At 39.2% G+C, this 20,885-nt stretch overlaps 1 protein-coding gene across 1 annotated transcript in view; it reads right to left on the minus strand.

Annotated features, from left to right (window-relative positions):
- Positions 1-20,885, minus strand: part of mei1 (meiotic double-stranded break formation protein 1) — a 77,201-nt gene that overhangs the window by 50,770 nt on the left and 5,546 nt on the right. The window contains 12 exon segments of the mRNA XM_087809651.1: positions 2,492-2,589; positions 2,964-3,024; positions 4,264-4,375; positions 4,653-4,791; positions 4,892-4,983; positions 6,703-6,817; positions 7,902-8,036; positions 9,252-9,351; positions 10,994-11,113; positions 12,366-12,480; positions 13,717-13,886; positions 15,831-16,040. Coding sequence (XP_087665777.1) covers positions 2,492-2,589; positions 2,964-3,024; positions 4,264-4,375; positions 4,653-4,791; positions 4,892-4,983; positions 6,703-6,817; positions 7,902-8,036; positions 9,252-9,351; positions 10,994-11,113; positions 12,366-12,480; positions 13,717-13,886; positions 15,831-16,040 — 1,467 coding nt within the window.

A 20,885-nucleotide genomic window follows, 5' to 3' on the forward strand; every position in this document is an offset into this window, starting at 1 on the left:
GCTGGAGAAGAAGGTTCTCTGTTGGTTGAGACGTGACCACTGAACGAGTGGTCTTCTCTGAGCAGGACGAACATGTCAAAAATGAGGGCCAAAGAACACGAGGTCTCCAGAGACGCAACCAGCACTGACCGAACTGAGGAGCATCTGAGGATCTTACAAAGAACCGCCAGTAGCAAGGATTCAACCTTGAGTTCTCATTTCTAAGACATTTGTTTTTATTTCTCTTTTATTTCCCAGAAGGACACGGTAGGTTTCACTCAAAAAGTACAATATCAAGACCACTGTTCCCTTCAAACTCATCTTCAACACTTGTTTCACAATGAGTTCCTGAAGAACGACGTGATGAACGATGTAATACTAGGAGGACGCAGTATCTCAGGAGGTTGAGGTAATAAATATTGTGTCTCGTAAGAAAAACACACATAAGATACACAGCTATGCTGGGTCTCAAATCTCATACTTGCGTACTCAAAGTTAGTATTTTAAATGCGTCTCAATTCTTAGTATGAAAAATGTAGTGCTCCATAAATCCACTAAATTGTCACTAAAACGCCCACAAAACTAAGTATGGTTCGATGGACACTAACCACCCTAAACGGCCGCCATCTTAGTGACGTTTTTAATGGAAGTTACGTCATATATATATATATATATATATATATATATATATATATATATATATATATTCACATACTTACAGGTGTATTTTCTGCAGCAGTAGAAGGATAAACACGTCTTCGCTGCTGATACCAGCTTAAATATCTCGCGAATATTTAGTTTCTCATATTTTTTCTTTATTTCTTTTTCCAAACTTGCAAAACGTGCTGCCAGCAGGTGGCGCTAGTGTTCCTACAGCTGGTTGATATCATCGTTAAATAGTAGTAGAAGAAGAAGCTGTCGCGTCATTTCCTGTTAGTGTGTAGCAGCAGAGTTTGATTTGAGACATACTATCTGTGGAGAATTAGTTGCTAGTTAGTACGTACACTATCCTGATGCATACTAACTTCTAGTATACTAAGAGAAGTATGTTTGTGACATACTATCTGTGGAGGATTAGTTACTAGTTAGTACGTACACTATCCTGATGCATACTAACTTCTAGTATACTAAGAGAAGTATGTTTGAGACATACTATCTGTGGAGGATTAGTTACTAGTTAGTACGTACACTATCCTGATGACACTAACTTCTAGTATACTAAGAGAAGTATGTTTGTGACATACTATCTGTGGAGGATTAGTTACTAGTTAGTACGTACACTATCCTGATGCATACTAACTTCTAGTATACTAAGAGAAGTATGTTTGTGACATACTATCTGTGGAGGATTAGTTACTAGTTAGTACGTACACTATCCTGATGCATACTAACTTCTAGTATACTAAGAGAAGTATGTTTGAGACATACTATCTGTGGAGGATTAGTTACTAGTTAGTACGTACACTATCCTGATGCATACTAACTTCTAGTATACTAAGAGAAGTATGTTTGAGACATACTATCTGTGGAGGATTAGTTACTAGTTAGTACGTACACTATCCTGATGCATACTAACTTCTAGTATACTAAGAGAAGTATGATTGAGACATACTATCTGTGGAGGATTAGTTACTAGTTAGTACGTACACTATCCTGATGACACTAACTTCTAGTATACTAAGAGAAGTATGTTTGAGACATACTATCTTTGGAGGATTAGTTGCTAGTTAGTACGTACACTATCCTGATGCATACTAACTTCTAGTATACTAAGAGAAGTATGATTGAGACATACTATCTGTGGAGGATTAGTTACTAGTTAGTACGTACACTATCCTGATGCATACTAACTTCTAGTATACAAAGAGAAGTGTGTGATTTGAGACATAGTATCTGTTGAGAATTAGTTGCTAGTTAGTACGTACACTATCCTGATGCATACCAACTTCTAGTATACTAAGAGAAGTGTGTGATTTGAGACATAGTATCTGTTGAGAATTAGTTACTAGTTAGTACGTACACTATCCTGATGATACTAACTTCTAGTATACTAAGAGAAGTTTGTGATTTGTGACATACTATCTGTGGAGGATTAGTTACTAGTTAGTACGTACACTATCCTGATGCATACTAACTTCTAGTATACTAAGAGAAGTTTGTGATTTGTGACACAGCACTACACTTTTATAAGAAATGATTTACACATATAAATATAAGAAGGTTGATATAATCAGTGACAAATAATGTATATTTGTGTATCTGGACTTCAAGGAAATACACTGAGTTTCCTCTTTTATGTCGTTAAACACGTGTTTTGTTAACCAGAAAAGAGAAACAAACAATTGCAGTCGCTCAACTAGAAAGTCTATTATTAAGTAAAAGCCTACATTGATAAAAGACTTGTTGTGTTTCACTCTCGTTGTCTTTCAACAGCTAATATTTGATGGTCACACATGTTTACTGGAAGCAGGAGATAAGAAAGTGATCATCATCTGCTGATGCCTTCACTCACCGCGCCGCCGTCGGCCAGAAGCGTCGCCGGCCTGCGAGAGCAGACTCACGCTGAGCTGGAGAAGGAAACCACAGCATGAGGCGTTCAAGTGCGAGTTCCTGGAAGAAGAAGACAAAGAGTCGGACGAAGAGAAGCATTGATGTGACGGATTGGAAGCGCTGGAGAAGTATGAGCTCGCGGCGGAATATTATGCAGAGTTTAAAAACATTTTCTTTCAAGAGCGACAAGGGCTTCGTTTCAGCGGGAAAAGATCAAACCAACATGTAAACCTTTAGAGGGTCACGTGTGGATCGTGTCTTCTGTGCCACGACTAGTCATCTTTGATCTATTGTTCATATACATTGCTTTTATATTGATTCTAAAAACATCTCCCTGCCTTCCCGACTGCATAGAAAGAACCTGCACGTGAGAAAGCGAGGCTGCAGAAAAGGGATCCATCAGAGGAGGCCTCGGGTGGTTCTCTCCACTGTACCTGGTTCCCACACACAGAAGCCCTTTGTGTTCCAGGGCCAGCCTGTAGAATCCACACGATGCTGTGGAGGTGAATAACGATGACACATCAAAGAGGTGCTGGAGCAGGTGGACCACCACACACACATGGATACAAACATCTGAACCACAGGAGACCATATTTACTTCAAATACTGTCAATAACTGGTCATGATGCTGAGCTTCAGTGATGGACAAATGCTGACGCCGGTGAACGTACGGATACGACTTGTTGTGAGTAAAAGTATAAAAACTCGACGACCGCTACATTCTTTCCTGCAGCTACAATGATGTCTCTCACAGTCTTTGATGTTTCCTGGACTCATGAATATGAATACGCCACAGGAAAGTAAAACACTCGAGGGGGATTTTTTTTTTTTTTCATAATTAAAAATGAAAGCGTTGCTTATTTCGTTGTTTTTTTTTAAACATTTATGGCTCGTGCAAAATGCATCATGTGATGTTTGAATATGTTAAATCCACAGGCTGGGACTCAGATTCTTCTTCACTCATCCGTGACTGCTGAGTGGTTTGGCTGGGAGCGGTTTGATCTTATTTTTAAAAACAGACTCAAACTCAAGAGAATCTCTGCGATGCTTCCGAGCTGCAGAGGAATTGTCTTCACGGCGCTCGTGGGTCAAGTGAGGTGCTTTGAATTACTGCTTGATGAGCTTCTTTTCTATGCCGCGCTGCTGAGGCGTCTGGAGACGAGTTTAAAGCTCGATTCTTGATGGATCTTCACAGCCAATGAAAGTGAATCATATCAATAGTTACAATTCTAAACACAAGTTATGTTGCTGAGATACTTTTGTGATACTTTTACAGTCGTAAATAAAATAAATCTGAGAAAAATAATGACCATTTCATTTTTTTTTTGCCCTGGTCAATTTAAAAACATTTATTTAACGACATTCATTGAAACTATTGAACTCTTTCAGTAACAGTGACCTGAAAAACTACCGTATTGCTTTGCCGCCCAGCCAACCAATCACAGCTGTCCACCACTTTTGACATGGCAACATAGATGTAGAATCAACAGGCATCATGGGAGTTTCAGTTTTGTGGGGTGTGGTTATTAACGCCACAGAGTTCTGTGGTTGTTTTGAAGTTTATCTGCTGTTCAAATTAAATGTACCAGCGGCAATAGACTTTGATATTTAAAAATACGTTTAGATATGCAGTATCGTCTTGGATATAGAGGGGGTGAGGTGAGAACTAGAAACAGGAGTCGATGAAACGAAGAGTAATCATGAAAGAGGCATGAGGTCAACAACCAGACTCACCGAGCTTGTTGGCAAACGCCGGCATCAGAGACGGCGAGAGCGTGAACTGCCAGGAGAGGACGGAGTAGAAATATTGCAGAATCTGGGGATGTGGCGAGCGTTCGCAGATCCTCTGCACAGACACAAATAATGGTGACTCTCCATGATTGTTTTCATCACGTCTGTAATAAAAGACGTTGAATGATGGGCTTCGCGCCGCGTGACCACCGGCTAATGATCAGGATCGTCTCAGTGCAGCAGCTGCTGCTGATGATAGAGTCGTTTGAAGGAACTCGTCGTCGTCAGCGTGACCTACTTCTGTACGAGTCGCTGGGAAAGGTTAGACCGTGTGTGTGCGTGTGTGTGTGTGTGTGTGTGTGTGTGTGTGTGTGTGTGTGACCAGCGCTCACGACCACAGTGGGGATCCAGACGGCGTCGCAGCAGCTCAGCAGACATCGACGCAGAGACTCCAGAGCGTCGCAGCTCTTGGACGGAGCGGTGAAGGTGTTTTCTCTCAGGACCGGCTCCGAGCCGCACTCGTCCGCCAACCTTGACCAGACACACAATCTTCAGACCTCCAACCAAGGACCTCATTTCAGAAGACCTTTCACAAAGTCAAATAAATGTCACCCTCAGATTGTGGACTGACCTGCAGGCGGCCTGGAAACAGGCCAGCGCCTGGAGCAGGAAGACCCCGGACCTGTTGGCCAGGACGCTGGACTGCACCTTCTTTAAGCTCATCTGAGGGCGAGAGGGTGAACATTAGATGATCTCGTCTCAAACTCAGGGATTCTCGTAGACGAGGGCGTCAAAGTCCATCACGATTTTCCGAGTCGTCGGCCAAACTCAACTTTATTGACCTCACAGGAAGTAGAATCTGAATTGAATATCTTTGATTCTCAATTTATCTTATTTATCACTGTATTTGTTAATCTTTCTACTTCATAAAGTAATAACAGCGTCATCATGAGGTACTTACTGCATCTTGGAGCCAAACTGACGTCCAAAACATCAGTCTTAACACAATCTTAACTTAAACACCGACTTCCTTTAAGGTCACCATATCAACATAGATTGTACGACAACTATCCGGCGGGAAACTTGAAGGGAATTAGTGGGCGAGAGCTGAAGAGCAAACAATGAAGCAGGAAAACAAGGATACAAATATGAAGATCAATGGTCATATTTCCTGATATGTTTGTACTCTAACTCGCTCTAGTAGAAGAACTCACATTTCTCCGATCCTTAAAACTCTTCACTGGCTTCCAGTTTCTTTCAGGATCAACTTTAAAATTCTGGTTCTTACTTTCAGATCTATTCATGGTCAGACCTTCCATCAGTGATCTGATCCAGACTTACACTCCAGCTCGGGCTCTGAGGTATGTGGATCAGAATCTACTGATGGTTCCTGAACTTCCAGACCAGAGGAGAGAAATCCTTAAGCTTTGGAACGATCTTCTCTCTCTTTGCTCTTGATGATCTACTGACTCCTTTAAGAAACATCATTAGACGTTTTTATTTGTTCAGGCTTTTCCTTGATTTTCTGGAACTCCTGTTGTGTTATCAGTTTTATCTTGACGTTTAAAGTATATACTTTATTGAGTATTGTTTTGATTGTTTAAGCGCTTTGTGACCCTGGTCTGGAAAAGATCTATATAAATAAAAATTACTTACTTACTTACTTCAGTATTTATATATTGAACCATCATTTTGAACATTCTCTAACGTGACCATTGACTGTCATCACGACTGGGCTTCTCTCCCAAGAATCTCGAGCACTCATCCTGCACTCAGACATCGGGGGTCACGACCTCTAACTAGAGCCGAGTCGTGCTTGACTCGCTGTTGAGGACACGCCGCCGACGACAAGAGGGAATTTAAGCATGTTAAGGAAGCGTGTGACTTATTCAAGGACATGAGAGAACCACGTGTCCGAGTCACTTCGCTTGTTATTCCCTCGATGCTTCGCTCCTTCGTCAGCGGTGACTTTTTAAGTCGTAAAAAATCACATCCAGCAAAGTATTCTGCGGCTGTTTGACGTTGACGGGGAGTTTATTCCATCATTTGGATGCAAAGACATCAGCGGCGAAGGAGGATTTCTTTGGCCGTGAAGGAGCTTCTTTCAGAAGACTTTTCATTCTAGCCTCGGTGACCCTAGTTAACATTCAATGAAATGAACATGATAATATATTCTATCCAGACCATCCCAATATCAAAGCCCCCCTGCTGAGGTCAGATTATCCCTGTGGAGTTTAAAGACTCGTCTTCCTCTCGCCCACTCGTTTCATTTCTATCAACCAGACATTGCATCAGGGCGAGGGATTGATTGACAGCGAGGAGATCAAAAAATCTCTTTGACTGAACATATCTAACAGAGCAGAGAGATCCAAACCCTCTGCTAACAGAGACGATAACAGCTGAAACACGAGCGCTCTGGACTACAAAGCTCTTCTGACTCACAGATCTTCGCTGGAAAGTGGGAAGTGGCAGGTGGAGCGAGTGGAACCTGCTGGTGATGGCCTCCACCAGACTCTGGATCTCCTGGTACTGCACTGGTCTGGACTGATGGTTCAATCTGAAGGAGAAGAAAGTCACGATCAGAAGAGTTTCAATGCTATTGTTATTATCATTATCCGCAGGTTTCAGGAAGTGAAAGAAATCCCTGAGGAAGGATTTTTACTGCATCAACTTGATTAATGTCATCGTCTCCATTGCATCAATAAACAGTTAAATGTCATTCAAATGTAGCAAGACTGGCGGAACTTCCTGCACAAAATAAATGAATGTTGTAAGGAAAAATCTGAAAAATTTGAGAGGATGTGAAATATATGAAGAGGAACGATTGGTCACAAAGTCTGATCCAAACGAATGAGGAGTAAATGGACAATTTTAAATAAAAATGTACGACATATTTTTCATGAGACCGGTTGACATTTACAAGAACAATATTACACGTTTTCATTATTATTATTATTGTATTTCCATTTCATTATTATTTTGATGGTTGATGTTTATGTGTCTTTAAAACAATAATTGATGTGTAATTATGAGGGACGTGGTTTGTCAAGAATCCGTTGATACGCATCATGACACGATATATATAGTGATCGTGTAGCAACGAGGAACCAAAATATGTCCAAACGTCAGCTTTGAAAGCTGCTACTGTATCCTCTCGTACTCAGTCATCATTCTTCCTTTTGGTGCGGAGGACGTATCAACTGCTGCCATCTAGAGGCCGGAGGTTTAATTGCAACACAAAACAAACTCCATAATTATTTTCATCTAATTGTAAATAAATATAAAAAACGATTCTATTTCAAACACATTTATTGAACTCTAAAAGAACAATAGTCGAAAATTAAATATGATTTGAAAGTGAAACATAAAATTGATACAGTGTGTATCATGAAAAAGAATATATAGAATATATTCATTTTTTTATTTAATATATTAAGTCTTAATATAGATGGTCTGGAAAAGTGCTATACAAATAAAAATGACTTACTTACTTAATAGATAGAACATTTAAAGAATTAACATGAATGAACATAGAAACAATTCTTGATCCATGGTTGACCCAGTATTGATGGATGAAGTTTTATAAAAGAGCAGGAAGTCTGAAAGTATCTTCGATCCCGGTGACATGTGTCCATGTTTACCTGAAGAGGGCACAAGCAGCGCTGGTGGCCTGTGTTGCAACCATCACACAGGAAGAGGAAACAGCAGCGGCCAGAGCTTCACTGACGGCTGCGAACCCCGGGCCGTTTGGAAATAAACGCACATTCGTGGGTTGCCTGTACGAACACACACACGCACGAACACACAGGGATAAATGTGTGTACAAGCATTTGGACCGTCGGCGAGCGGCAGTACCAGCAGCGTCGGACTGCTGACTCGCTAATCTGGTTGACCTATGAGTCATATAAATGTCATCCGAGTTTGCGGCTCGAGTCTGCAGCATCACACACATCCTCCCTGTTGTCACAACACCAGTCTGGCATCGTAAACAACATATAAGAGCTACACACACAGTCGTGATTGACACACACCCAGGTGCGCTTTTCCCCAAAGAAGTGTGTCTGTGATCTTCTTTCCTCCCGGCGTCACCGACTTCATTTATTCCTCCTGAGTTATGGCGGATTCCTCATTCTCTTTGTGTAAGAGGCTGTTGGAGGCGAGGCGCTCCATTAAAATGATGCCGGCTCCGCGGAAGTGCCAGAGTTTTTACTGACGCGTGATATACGCCAGACACACATTTCAGTCAGAGCCAATTAAACCTCCCAACATTTACCATCGGGCGTTCACGAGGACCGTCCTTTATGTCGCTGCGGGGATGTGAGCTGCACGCTGTGAGGATAACTCTTGTGCAGGACTCCTTGTTTTGTGTTTGCTAGAGAGCACGAAATAATAGGGAACGTTGTTATCGGTAATTACACGACGAGTTTCTTCTCCAAAGCACATTTCCCGATGAAGTTTCCTCCTGAATTCATCACTGCGTCATATTTGACAAGATTGTTGTGATTTAAGTTTTTATAAAACCTGGACAGTTATTTAACTGATCGACACTTGTTTATATTATATACTGTATGTTTCAGGCCTGCGTAGCATGTTAGCATTTTAGCTTCTGCTTAAAAACAAGCTTAAAATACTTGTTTATTCTGAGGCTCAATGATACGACAACAGCTGTGACGAGTCAAAGGTTTTTCTGAGGCTGTGGTTCATAGAGAATAAAATAATTCCACACGACGTACAGCACAATCCAACTGAATAAACTCACACGTGAATATCTATGAAACACTCGACTACGGTTACGATCAAGTGAAGTTTCTTCCTAGAGAAGGCAGGAAGCGAAGGTGTGATATCATCTGCTCTTTTACACGAACTCACGAGGGCCCTGCGGTGAATCCAGATAACAACTCAGCCCCGGAGGTTCAAGAGAATTATCTCACACACGAGAGAGAAAATGAGGAGCTAGAGATATCTGAGGCTGGTCTGAGGAGGTTTCTCACCTCTCCAGGATCCCTGTGAGGAGCAGCAGGCCTTGTTTAGACACCTCCAGGTTGGTCATGAGGAGAGCTTCTTTTAAACTGCGGACCAGAGACTCCACACCTGTGACATTTAAAATATATTACATTTTCTTGCTTTAATCATATTGTCAAGGCTGTGTTGAAATAAACTCCATCAGACCCTGCAGGGAGCAGAGTATCAAGACTAAAACCTGCCGACACAAACTTTCACTCGCGTTTGTTGAGATGTTTTTTTAGGGCAAACGTGGCAAACACAGCGAGGGACGGGGCTCCTCCTGGGACCTCCTCGCTCGGTGTCGCGTCGCGGCTTCTGTGCCGACAACGAGGCCGTTTGTAACCGGCGAAGTGCGACGTCAGGGAAACTAAGGACTAACGTCAGTGTGAGAGTTATTTATTTTACCTCTGAGGTAGAAACTGCATTAATTCACCACGATTGTTGATGCTGGGAGAGATTTTAGAACTACAGCAAAAGAAGGTTCACCTCAGTTTAGACTTCATCTCCGGAAGAGAATCGTTTCTAAGTAACTGACACGACATGACAGTTGGTCTTAATCGACAGATGGAGAAGCTAAAGTGCAATATTAACACGGCAGCAGCTTTAGTCTTATATCTGTGCATTAACTTTTGTTTGTTTATATTCTGTCTATTAGTTGATTATTTAAGTTTGTTGATTATTTCATTTTGTTGGTTATTTATTGCCTTGAATGTCTTAATTAATGTCTGTTTAACTGTTTATTCTTTAATTGTTTTAAGGGTTTATTGTCTTAAATGTTTTGCATGGTGGGTCAGAGAGGAATTTCATTTACGCTCTATGTCTCAATACATGCATATTTGACAATAAAAGAACTTGACTTGATATAAAGTGACATCAAAGCTGGTAAAAATCTGCTTGAATGTAAATGTTAGTTTAAGGAATGTATTTACAACATAAAACTACGACTCGCTTATTCTTTGCTCGCTCAAGAAATGGAGATAAATGGCTTCACGATGGAAGAGAAATCCAAGGTTGTCCACCTCCTCAACACTTCTAAGTGATTCCTCACAAGATAAGAGCTCCTTAGCTGACATGGCTTTGGAATCCGTGTTATTGAAATCCAACGTAAAGTGTGTGTAACGACGAGCGCGGCGAGGCTCGACTCACGAGAGGCTGCATCAAGATAAGAGCTTTCATCTTGTGTGTGGGGAGAAGGTTTATCTCCTGGATGGAAATGTGATCGTCTCATAGAAACATGAAGCAGGAAGACACTCACAGCCGTAGTGCATCACAATTCAATTAAAGTCATTTCAAAATAGATTATACTTTTTACTGACCAAGCACCTGCATCATCAAAATTAAAGTTCTCGGCACACGGAGGAACTCGCTGGTGAACAGAGATGGAAACTCTGCCTGAGGCTCATGCTTGTAGAACGGCAGAAGGCCCGTTAAAACACCGACAATAATGATTTCTAGTAAATGTAAATGTCTCAACATGTAACCTTTGCTTTGTAACTGTGAGTCGCAGCGAGAGAACATAAATACCGAGAGGACGCTCGCATGTATAATCACCGTCAAACACTGACAAGTCACTGTTAAAGGTCAGTTGAATACAATCTCGGAGGTGAATCCACGGACCACGAGTGTGAAGCTGTCGTGCTTCAGCGAAGCATCTCGCTCAAAACACGTTAAACAAATCCAGCATCAAGGTTGTTTGATCGAGAGAAGAGAATCTTTGAGAATGGCTCACCGTAGACGGAGTGGCAGAGGGCGAAGAACAGCGGCTCCTCCATCATCAGCACCAAACAGCTGTACACGGTCCATAGAAGCACGTCATGCTTGGTGCTGGCCACACGATCAAACAAGAACTCTGAAACAGATACAATCACGATTTCAATATTCACTGGATTAACACTGGACTAGAAATGAGGAGAAAATATGGTCCTTAAAACTCTTCACTGGCTTCCAGTTTCTTTCAGGATCAACTTTAAAATTCTGGTTCTTACTTTCAGATCTATTCATGGTCAGACCTTCCATCAGTGATCTGATCCAGACTTACACCCCAGCTCGGGCTCTGAGGTCTGTGGATCAGAATCTACTGATGGTTCCTGAACTTCAGGACCAGAGGAGAGAAATCTTTTCAGGCTGTTGCTCCTAAGCTTTGGAACGATCTTCTCTCTCTTTGCTCTTAATGATCTACTGACTCCTTCAAGAAACATCTGTGTTTGATGATCTACTGACTCCTTCAAGAAACATCTGTGTTTGATGATCTACTGACTCCTTCAAGAAACATCTGTGTTTGATGATCTACTGACTCCTTTAAGAAACATCTGTGTTTGATGATCTACTGACTCCTTTAAGAAACATCTGTGTTTGATGATCTACTGACTCCTTCAAGAAACATCTGTGTTTGATGATCTACTGACTCCTTCAAGAAACATCTGTGTTTGATGATCTACTGACTCCTTCAAGAAACATCTTAAGACGTTTCTATTTGTTCAGGCTTTTACTTGAATTTCTCGAACTCCTGTGTTGTTATCAGTATTATCTTGATCTTTAAAGTATATACTTTATTGAATATTGTTTTGATTGTTTAAGCGCTTTGTGACCCTGGTCTAGAAAAGCGCTATGTAAATAAATATTACTTACTTACTTACTTACATTATTGAAAAAATGCAACAAAAAAAAATGTTAAGGGAAAATGATCACTTACTTTTTGGATCATAAACAGGGACGTTTACATGTGCATTTCAAGACCGAGGTTCTCATTGGACGACAAATAGCAAAACAATATTTTGACTCCAAGAAAATGTTTTAATGTTTAATGACTGACCTCACTTTGATGAAGACTACAGCTGTGCAGCTCAATGTAACGGTACGTTTGCTTTTCTTTGTACAAGAACTGAAAGAGTTTCTTTATCTTGCAGCCAGTGACTCATCTCAACATTTAGAAAAGTACATGTTCAAGGTTTGTCCCTATTTTCAATTTTTTCAAATGATGGTTCGATCAAGCTTTGATAACACGTGAAAACCAGAGTTGATATCTTTCTTGTATTCACTACATCACAGTCCATTCATTGACATGGTTAAGTGTCGTTCATTGAAACTGATGGTGAGTCGACCTGGTAAGTCGGCCTTGATGAAGGCGGCGCAGTATTGACTGGGAGCGTGAACGAGGACCGAGGCGATGCACTTCGCACTGGCCAGCTGCAGAGCAGCGTCTCCACTGAGCAGCACCTGCAAACCATAGTTACAGGTAAACTGATGACACGTGTCCTCGCAGTCAGGCGACCATGATAGTTTATAAAGCGTTGAAGCGTTCCTGCGAGCGTTCATCTTGACACAGTGCTGAGCAATAAATGTGTGAAAGAAATATAAACTGACAAACTCATCAAAGTGCTCTTGAAAACAAAATACAATTTCAAATGTATGCTCAACGTTAGCGGTTCTTAATTCTAAAACATTTAGGTTTTTAAATGAATTAAAATCTTGCTGATTATTGTGTAATAGCGTGAATGAATATTGAAGAAAAAAGGTATTTGACATGAACATATTGGTTAAAATATCATGCAGACAGTGAACGCACCACTCAATCACTAACTTAGTTAATTGTCAAAGGTAAGTTTATAAGATAAATGACTCTTTTGTCACAAACTCAATACACGTAATACGACCTAAACATAAAAATCTTGAGACTGATTGACTTTCAGATAAAGAAGTATATTCGTGTCATCAGTTATTGAATCATTGAATTTAACATTTCCAGTTTTAAAACTCACAATTCTTTCTATTGATTTGACTTCTTTTACTAAATCTATTCAATCATTTGTAAATGCAAAGGTTGAATTTGTTTTACTATTCAAAATGTACCATCCTTTTCTACACATACTGTACTTTTATATTCTGACATTGATATTTAAAATAAATGAATTCATCTTAGTCTTTTAAATTCAATGTCAAAATGTTGGTATAATATTTGCGACCAGACAAAACCAAACGAGCGCCGAGGTGCTTGAAATAACCTTCAGCCGATCATGTGATGCACATTTATTTTTCATTAACCAAATATTCCTTTTAATTGTTCAACAAAAATAAATTCAACGCTTTTAATATAGAAATGATTGGATAAAATGGTTAAAAAATGCTTAAAAACTACATTTAATGAAGAATTCAAAGCTAAAACATCCATAAATCAAATTAAATTCCACCAATATTCTGACGCCACTTATGGAAACAGCTGCTCGCACTTTATATCAGATATTTATGGGACTCCGGCTCGGATCCCAACAATTTGTACTGCGTTGGCTGCACTCGCAGTGACTCACACAAGCATCACATCGATTTCCCAGACATGAAGGACAAATATTTGTGCAGAGCAAAACCCTGGTGAATCCCTTTTCAAAAGCGTTTGGGGATTAGAGCTCCTTGTTATGATGATGTGAGTGTTGCTGTGAGCAGGATGTTTGGACAGACCTTTTTCAGCACGAGAGGCAGATGGCGCTGGTCAGAGGGCTGTTGCTCTAAGTCTTGGCTCCGGCTGCCGCTCACGTCAAGGTTCTGGTCGTCATGGCGCTCGCTGGGCTGTCCCGGGTTCATCAGGACCGACACCATCTCCGGCCACTGCACCAGAACCCCCAGCAGACCTGCAGGGTGAGAGGGAACCAGATCTGAGGACGACTCTGGGTTCAGGACGACGATAACATCGAGTAAAAGATGAAATCTATGGTTTGAAGAGAATCATGTGTTTGAAGGATGAGTTAAAGCAAGTGTATCAGTGGCAACAGAACATCGAATGGTTCGATTAAACTGTTCAAATAATACATGAAAAAAATTAAACATTATACCCATCATTTTATATGTAATTGAAAAGGTTATGGATTAAATATATCAAATATAATATCAACTAAATGTAATTTTAAATAATGGGTTAATAACCTTTATTTGAAAAACATTATTCATTTTGAAAAATTTGATATGCTTTTAGAAGAAAATAGTAAATAGTAATTTAGTAATAAAATAGTATTTTATTTTAATTATAAACAACTTAGAAATGATTGATTGCAATGAATCAAAAAATTATAATTCAATGCTCAAAAAACAACATTTACATAATTAAAAGGAAAAGGAAAAATGGTTTTGTTGTTTTGTTTTCTAATAGTAGAATCAAATTAAAATAGTAGGATAAGAAAAAATATAATAAGTATTTCAGATATCAAATATTAACAGTTAAAAATAAATAAATAAATAATAAGTTAAATAATAAAAACAAGTTAAACTCTGATAAACTTCCATCAATAACTAAACTAACATCTACATCAGTAGAAGTGGATGCTACTAGCTGGATTCTTGAGCAGTACTACTGTAGTTTTCTTCACATATTTCAATACTATGCCTTTATGGAACCAGACCAGATGACCTGCAGGGAGGGTGAGTTGTCCCAGATTGATTAGGTGCCATTTAGTGCTACGATCTTCTTTAGAGCGCTCTTAAGAACGCTGTGAAAGAAAGAAGCGTTTTCACACATCGTCGCTCTTAGCTTAAGAATATACGCTATAAAGAAGTGTAAGATGGATGGACGCTGAACTGAAGCCACGTCACTGACTGTCTTCGCAGCAGATACTGACGTAAATGTCTCGAGGAAACACTCATTTTAATACAACACAACAAAAATAAAACTAGTGCTGTTAAGTTAAGATAATAGTGTTTCAATGACTGGTCTCATTCAGTGTTAAAAAGTAGTAGAAGAAGAAGAAGTTCTCGAGTCACTTCCTGTTAGTGTGTAGCAGCAGAGTTTGATTTGAGACAGAACTACCCTGTGGACATTTGGGCACTCAGCAAGTAAGTGCACTTTCCTACAGTGCACTGTCTTACAGTGTACTGTAAGCAGTGCACTTAGAGAAGTGAGCGATTCGAGACACAACCCCAGTGATCGACGTCAGGAACGTTTTTATCCACTTTTCCAAATAATCAAACAATGCTCAATGTCAATACATATTGACACATTATTATCTTAGTCTTGATCTTAAGGTTCTTCTAAGAAGAGATTAAGTAAACATGCACAACCAACTGTATGTGGTTTATTCATATTAGTGTTGAACCTGCATTAGCACCGTCTCTCCTTCTTCTTGTCCAGCATCGTGGATGTTCATTAAGATAAGGGTTGTTTTAAGTGAAGAAAACTCCTTCTTTCTTCTGGTAATGAGGCAGATGTTGTGGACCAGCTAAGTTTCCTCTTCATCATACTAACAACGCTCTGCTCTGCAGCGACTTAACTGTGCTTCCCTGCACCTCCCAGCAGCTCGCTCGCACTCCACCATCATTTATATAAACCAGAGAAACACTCGAAGCAACGGTTCCCAGAGGTCGAAGGTAATGTCTTAAGGAACATCACCGAGGGAGGAGAATTAAAAACAAGTTCCTCGTGTGAGATATTTTCACACTGAACTTATATGAATCTATGATGAAGTCTTTACAAATGTCTCAATTACACTCTGACGACTTCTGTGCAAAGAACATTCATTCCACCACCATAAGTATATATGTTTTCTCAAAGTATTGGTGGGTTTTAACCGTTTGAAAACTCTTACCGATGCAGGTGTGGACGAGCGGTGGCGAGCTGGCGTCGGCGAGCGTCTGCAGCAGCAGGAGACAGACTCGCTCCCTGACGCTGACGGGCAGAGACTGGACGGACGAGCCTCCTGCGGACCGGAACAACTTCAGCCAGACGTGGAACACAGAAGCCTTGAGTCCCTCGTCCGGGTAGAGCAGGGCTGCACACAGGTGCTCCAGCAGCGGCACTGGAGGGAGGTCATGAGAACAGTGGATAAAAAAAGACATCAACAAGATCATCAAATGAATTATTGAAGGACATGAGAAAAATATCTCATTTTCAGAAGAACATTTCAATCCTTCAGCTTCAAAATGTGTTGTGGTTTTGATCATGAAAACCTCATATGGTGACTTATAAATAGAAAGTATCTTGAGTGAGATGCTGATGAAAGGAAAACTATGGAAGTATTTCAGCACCATAAGAATAACGATCTGTTGAACTTAAAATAACAAATTTCTTATAGAATTTTTATTTGTATGTCTATACAGGTTGAATTTGTATCTAATGAATAATTGAATGCAATATTTTTTATATTCAAAAGGTATAATTGTTTTTCTGTGGTTTTTTTTAATGATTGAATAACTATAAATCAATAGTGATAATCAGGTGATTGATCAAAAAGTTTGTGACTCTTTTGGTATCGTCTGGAGTCACTAATATAACAACATTTATAACATTTAACTATTATCTCATTTAAAAGGCTAAACATGTTTTTCTAACTAGGAGATGTTTGAATTATCAGTTTATCAAACTCTATGTGTACAAAATGCATTCATTTTGAAAAAAGAAAATTAAATGACTCAATAGTATTGTAAGAAACACGAATTAAAACTTTTAATATTGATATATTTAAATAAAAGTATTCAATAAAAACAACCTTTGAATATAGAAATGATTGAATTCAATTAATAATATCAATTATTACAGTTCAAAAAAAAGAAAAGAAACGTCATAGAAAAATGTTTCAACGTCTGAAATGTTAAATTCCACAAATCAATATCATGTTGACACTGATTTACTTGCGCGTCGGTTCTAAACATCAAATGTCAGTCACATGTTTTGAGGTTAAATGATTCATAAAACCAGTACTTGAGTGAGAAACTAACAGTTTACATCACAATATATTCAATTGTCATTCAACAAACAAAGACCAGGCTGTGAATCTACCGCTCAGACCCTCTGAGACCACCTCAGATGTCGGGAACACAACGATGTTCTCCATCAATGTTGCAGGAAGTCACGCTCCGTGCTGATCAAACTAATCAAACTAATCTAACTAATCTAACTAATCTAACTAATCAAACTAATCAAACTGATCAAACTAATCAAACTAATCAAACTAATCAAACTGATCAAACTAATCAAACTAATCAAACTAATCAAACTGATCAAACTGATCAAACTAATCAAACTAATCAAACTAATCAAACTAATCAAACTGATCAAACTAATCAAACTGATCAAACTAATCAAACTAATCAAACTAATCAAACTAATCAAACTGATCAAACTAATCAAATTAATCAAACTAATCAAACTAATCAAACTAATCAAACTGATCAAACTAATCTAACTAATCTAACTAATCTAACTAATCAAACTAATCAAACTGATCAAACTAATCAAACTAATCAAACTAATCAAACTAATCAAACTAATCAAACTAATCAAACTGATCAAACTAATCAAACTAATCAAACTAATCAAACTGATCAAACTGATCAAACTAATCAAACTAATCAAACTAATCAAACTAATCAAACTGATCAAACTAATCAAATTAATCAAACTAATCAAACTAATCAAACTAATCAAACTGATCAAACTGATCAAACTAATCAAACTAATCAAACTAATCAAACTGATCAAACTAATCAAACTAATCAAACTAATCAAACTAATCAAACTGATCAAACTAATCAAACTAATCAAACTGATCAAACTGATCAAACTGATCAAACTAATCTAACTAATCTAACTAATCTAACTAATCTAACTAATCAAACTAATCAAACTAATCAAACTAATCAAACTAATCTAACTAATCAAACTAATCAAACTAATCAAACTAATCTAACTAATCAAACTAATCAAACTGATCAAACTAATCAAACTAATCAATCTAATCAAACTAATCAAACTAATCAAACTAATCAAACTAATCAAACTGATCAAACTAATCTAACTAATCTAACTAATCTAACTAATCAAACTAATCAAACTAATCTAACTAATCTAACTAATCTAACTAATCAAACTGATCAAACTAATCAAACTAATCTAACTAATCTAACTAATCTAACTGATCAAACTAATCAAACTAATCAAACTGATCAAACTGATCAAACTGATCAAACTAATCAAACTAATCAAACTAATCAAACTGATCAAACTAATCTAACTAATCAAACTAATCTAACTAATCTAACTAATCTAACTAATCAAACTAATCAAACTAATCAAACTAATCTAACTGATCAAACTGATCAAACTAATCGAACTAATCTAACTAATCAAACTAATCTAACTAATCAAACTAATCTAACAGCTGAAAGGACTCGTGCTCGTCTGGAATGATAAGATAATCGTTGCAATTGAGTTTTGAGGAAACTATTAGAACTGGGTTCCTTCATCTCCGGGGTAAACTGAAGGACGTCGAACAAAAGCCGCGTGATCAGAGAGAACATCGCTCTGGAAGCTCGACGAGGACTGAGGACAGGTGGACGCACACGAAGAGAGAGAGTGACGGCGGGCGAGAGAGCGAGATAAGACGAGACAAGTAGCCCCGGGACGTGAACGCCAGACGCAGAAGAGGAAGGACGACTCGTGCACAGATTGAAAGTCAATCCACAGAGAAGAGGAGCGACAGACGGTGAGACAGATGGTGTGAGAGATGAATAACAAACAAGTGCCAGCCACACATTATTTCCATACGTCCACGTTTGATGCAACTTCTTCCTCCACATACTTCAATGGCATCACAGGTTTACTTGAGCGTGAATGTGTTTGTGCAACAAGGCTGGAGGCGAAACATATCTCCAGCAGGTAAAGTGATGAATTGAAAACACACAAATGGAGATCAGATCTTTAAGACGTTCAAAAGAAACCAGCAGAAATCACGCCAGAAAGTCCAGCGACGAGGGTGTGAAGAACGGCCTCGCCGAGTCTACAAGACCATCTGTCCTTCTCGTCATCGTCCACACGTTTACAAGAAGAACAGAGCTGTGAAAGTAGAGACGAGTGAAGGAGATGACGGTTGAAAAAAACAGGCTTGAGTGCAGCAGGAGAAGATGTTGCCGGAGCTGGTGGGAGCCACCGAGGAGAAGCCCATCAGAACTCAGCAGCAGAAGCTCCCACACACGTCGGATTATTCTGGAATATGTAGCAGTCCAGCTCGCAATCACAGGGCAGGGGGGGTGAGACGAGAACCGAGGAAATAAGAAAGAAAAAGGCAGGAAATGAGAAAGCAATTCAAGGTGTGCGGAGCAGGTTTTCACACAAGCGAGCTGCAGGGATAAAAAAAACAACAGTTTTTCTTCTAAAAGCATATCTAATGTCTATTTCTCTGTTCCCTCCACGGCTGTGATGCTTCGCAATCCCTTTTTCTCTCGTGTTTGAAGCCTATTGTTTATACATATTACAGTAGAGATGATGAAAGCAACATAGATGTTAGTTATATGACCTCAAATAAGAAGAATCCATATAAATAAAGAGACTATAAACAAGACACATGCAGTTACTGATGTGAACAGATGGAAAGATCATGCTTGTGATTATTTTGTAAACATTTAACTTCAAATGGAATTTGATTTTTTTTTCTTCCACACGATTGTTTTTGTAAATTGTTTACAGGATTAATCTTAACGAGGGTTCGATTGAGAAGCTTCAGGGTAAACTCCCTGCACATGTTCCATCTCATTATTCAGAAATACAAACATTTTAGATAATACAACGAGAAACATCTCCTGCTGTTTTCCATCTAATAACTTTTCTTTCTTTGATCTTATTCATGAATCTTCCAAAATAAAGAACACTTGGGGAAATCAGTGTGTGTTTGAATGGTTGTGTGTCTTTGTGTGCCCTGTGACTGACTGGCTTCCTGTTCAGGGTGTCCCCCGCCTCTCATCCGAAGAATTTGGGGAACACTCCAGGAAATAAGTGATATAAAATGAACGGATAAACAAACCTGATCTGAACTCTTCAGTAAATATCTAAACCTGTGTTTCAATACAATTATTAGTAACACATGTGATTGTTCAGCACCTTAATTGCGTTACACTATCGCCAATCCACCCAATTAAACCCTGATGGGAGTAGGCTGCAACGCAAGATGTGTTAGACGTGATCCCGGTTATGACTTTTATACGTTTGGCTTTCATTTCCAACTTTTATTTTATAAACCAATGCTGCGTTTAATGTATTCAATGACAACGATTCAATTTTATTGTGTGTTTTTTTCTGCCTGTGCTCCAGTGACGAGAGCCCGAAGGAGAAAACGGGGTGAAAAGAAAAAGCGAGCCGAGGGGAGACAGAAACATGGGGTCAAGTATTAAAAGAGAGAGAAGAGGGAGCGACAAGAATGCTCTGTTGCTTTGGGCTCCAGTTGTTATTGCAGCCACTGGTGTTGTTGGTGCAAACAGCGCTGCAGAAAAGTGACGAGTGACGAGACGCAGGCAGGTACACACAGTCAATACTGGTCGCCTGCATCTTACCTCAGCATCGCACCGACAGAAAACTCGTTTTTTTCGCTATAGTCACCGACCCATCTTTTTCCTGAAAAGACTCTAACCCTAACTAAAAGTAAAAAAAAAAAGATAGATGCTCAGACCTTCTTTTAAGTGATGCTGCAGAAAACCAAAAGGATTTCATGGTGTTTGGAAAAGATGTTCACATGTTTCAAAAACAAAGAAACACATGCCTTGTACTTGTACACATTTAGTCTAGGGCTGCAGGATAGATCGGAAAAAATATCGATATCGCGATATTGGCAAGTGCGATATGCAAATGGTAATCATGTGATAATTTATATTTT

Source organism: Callionymus lyra, chromosome 15 (assembly GCF_982586985.1).
Source record: "Callionymus lyra chromosome 15, fCalLyr1.hap1.1, whole genome shotgun sequence".
NCBI lineage: Eukaryota > Metazoa > Chordata > Actinopteri > Syngnathiformes > Callionymidae > Callionymus > Callionymus lyra.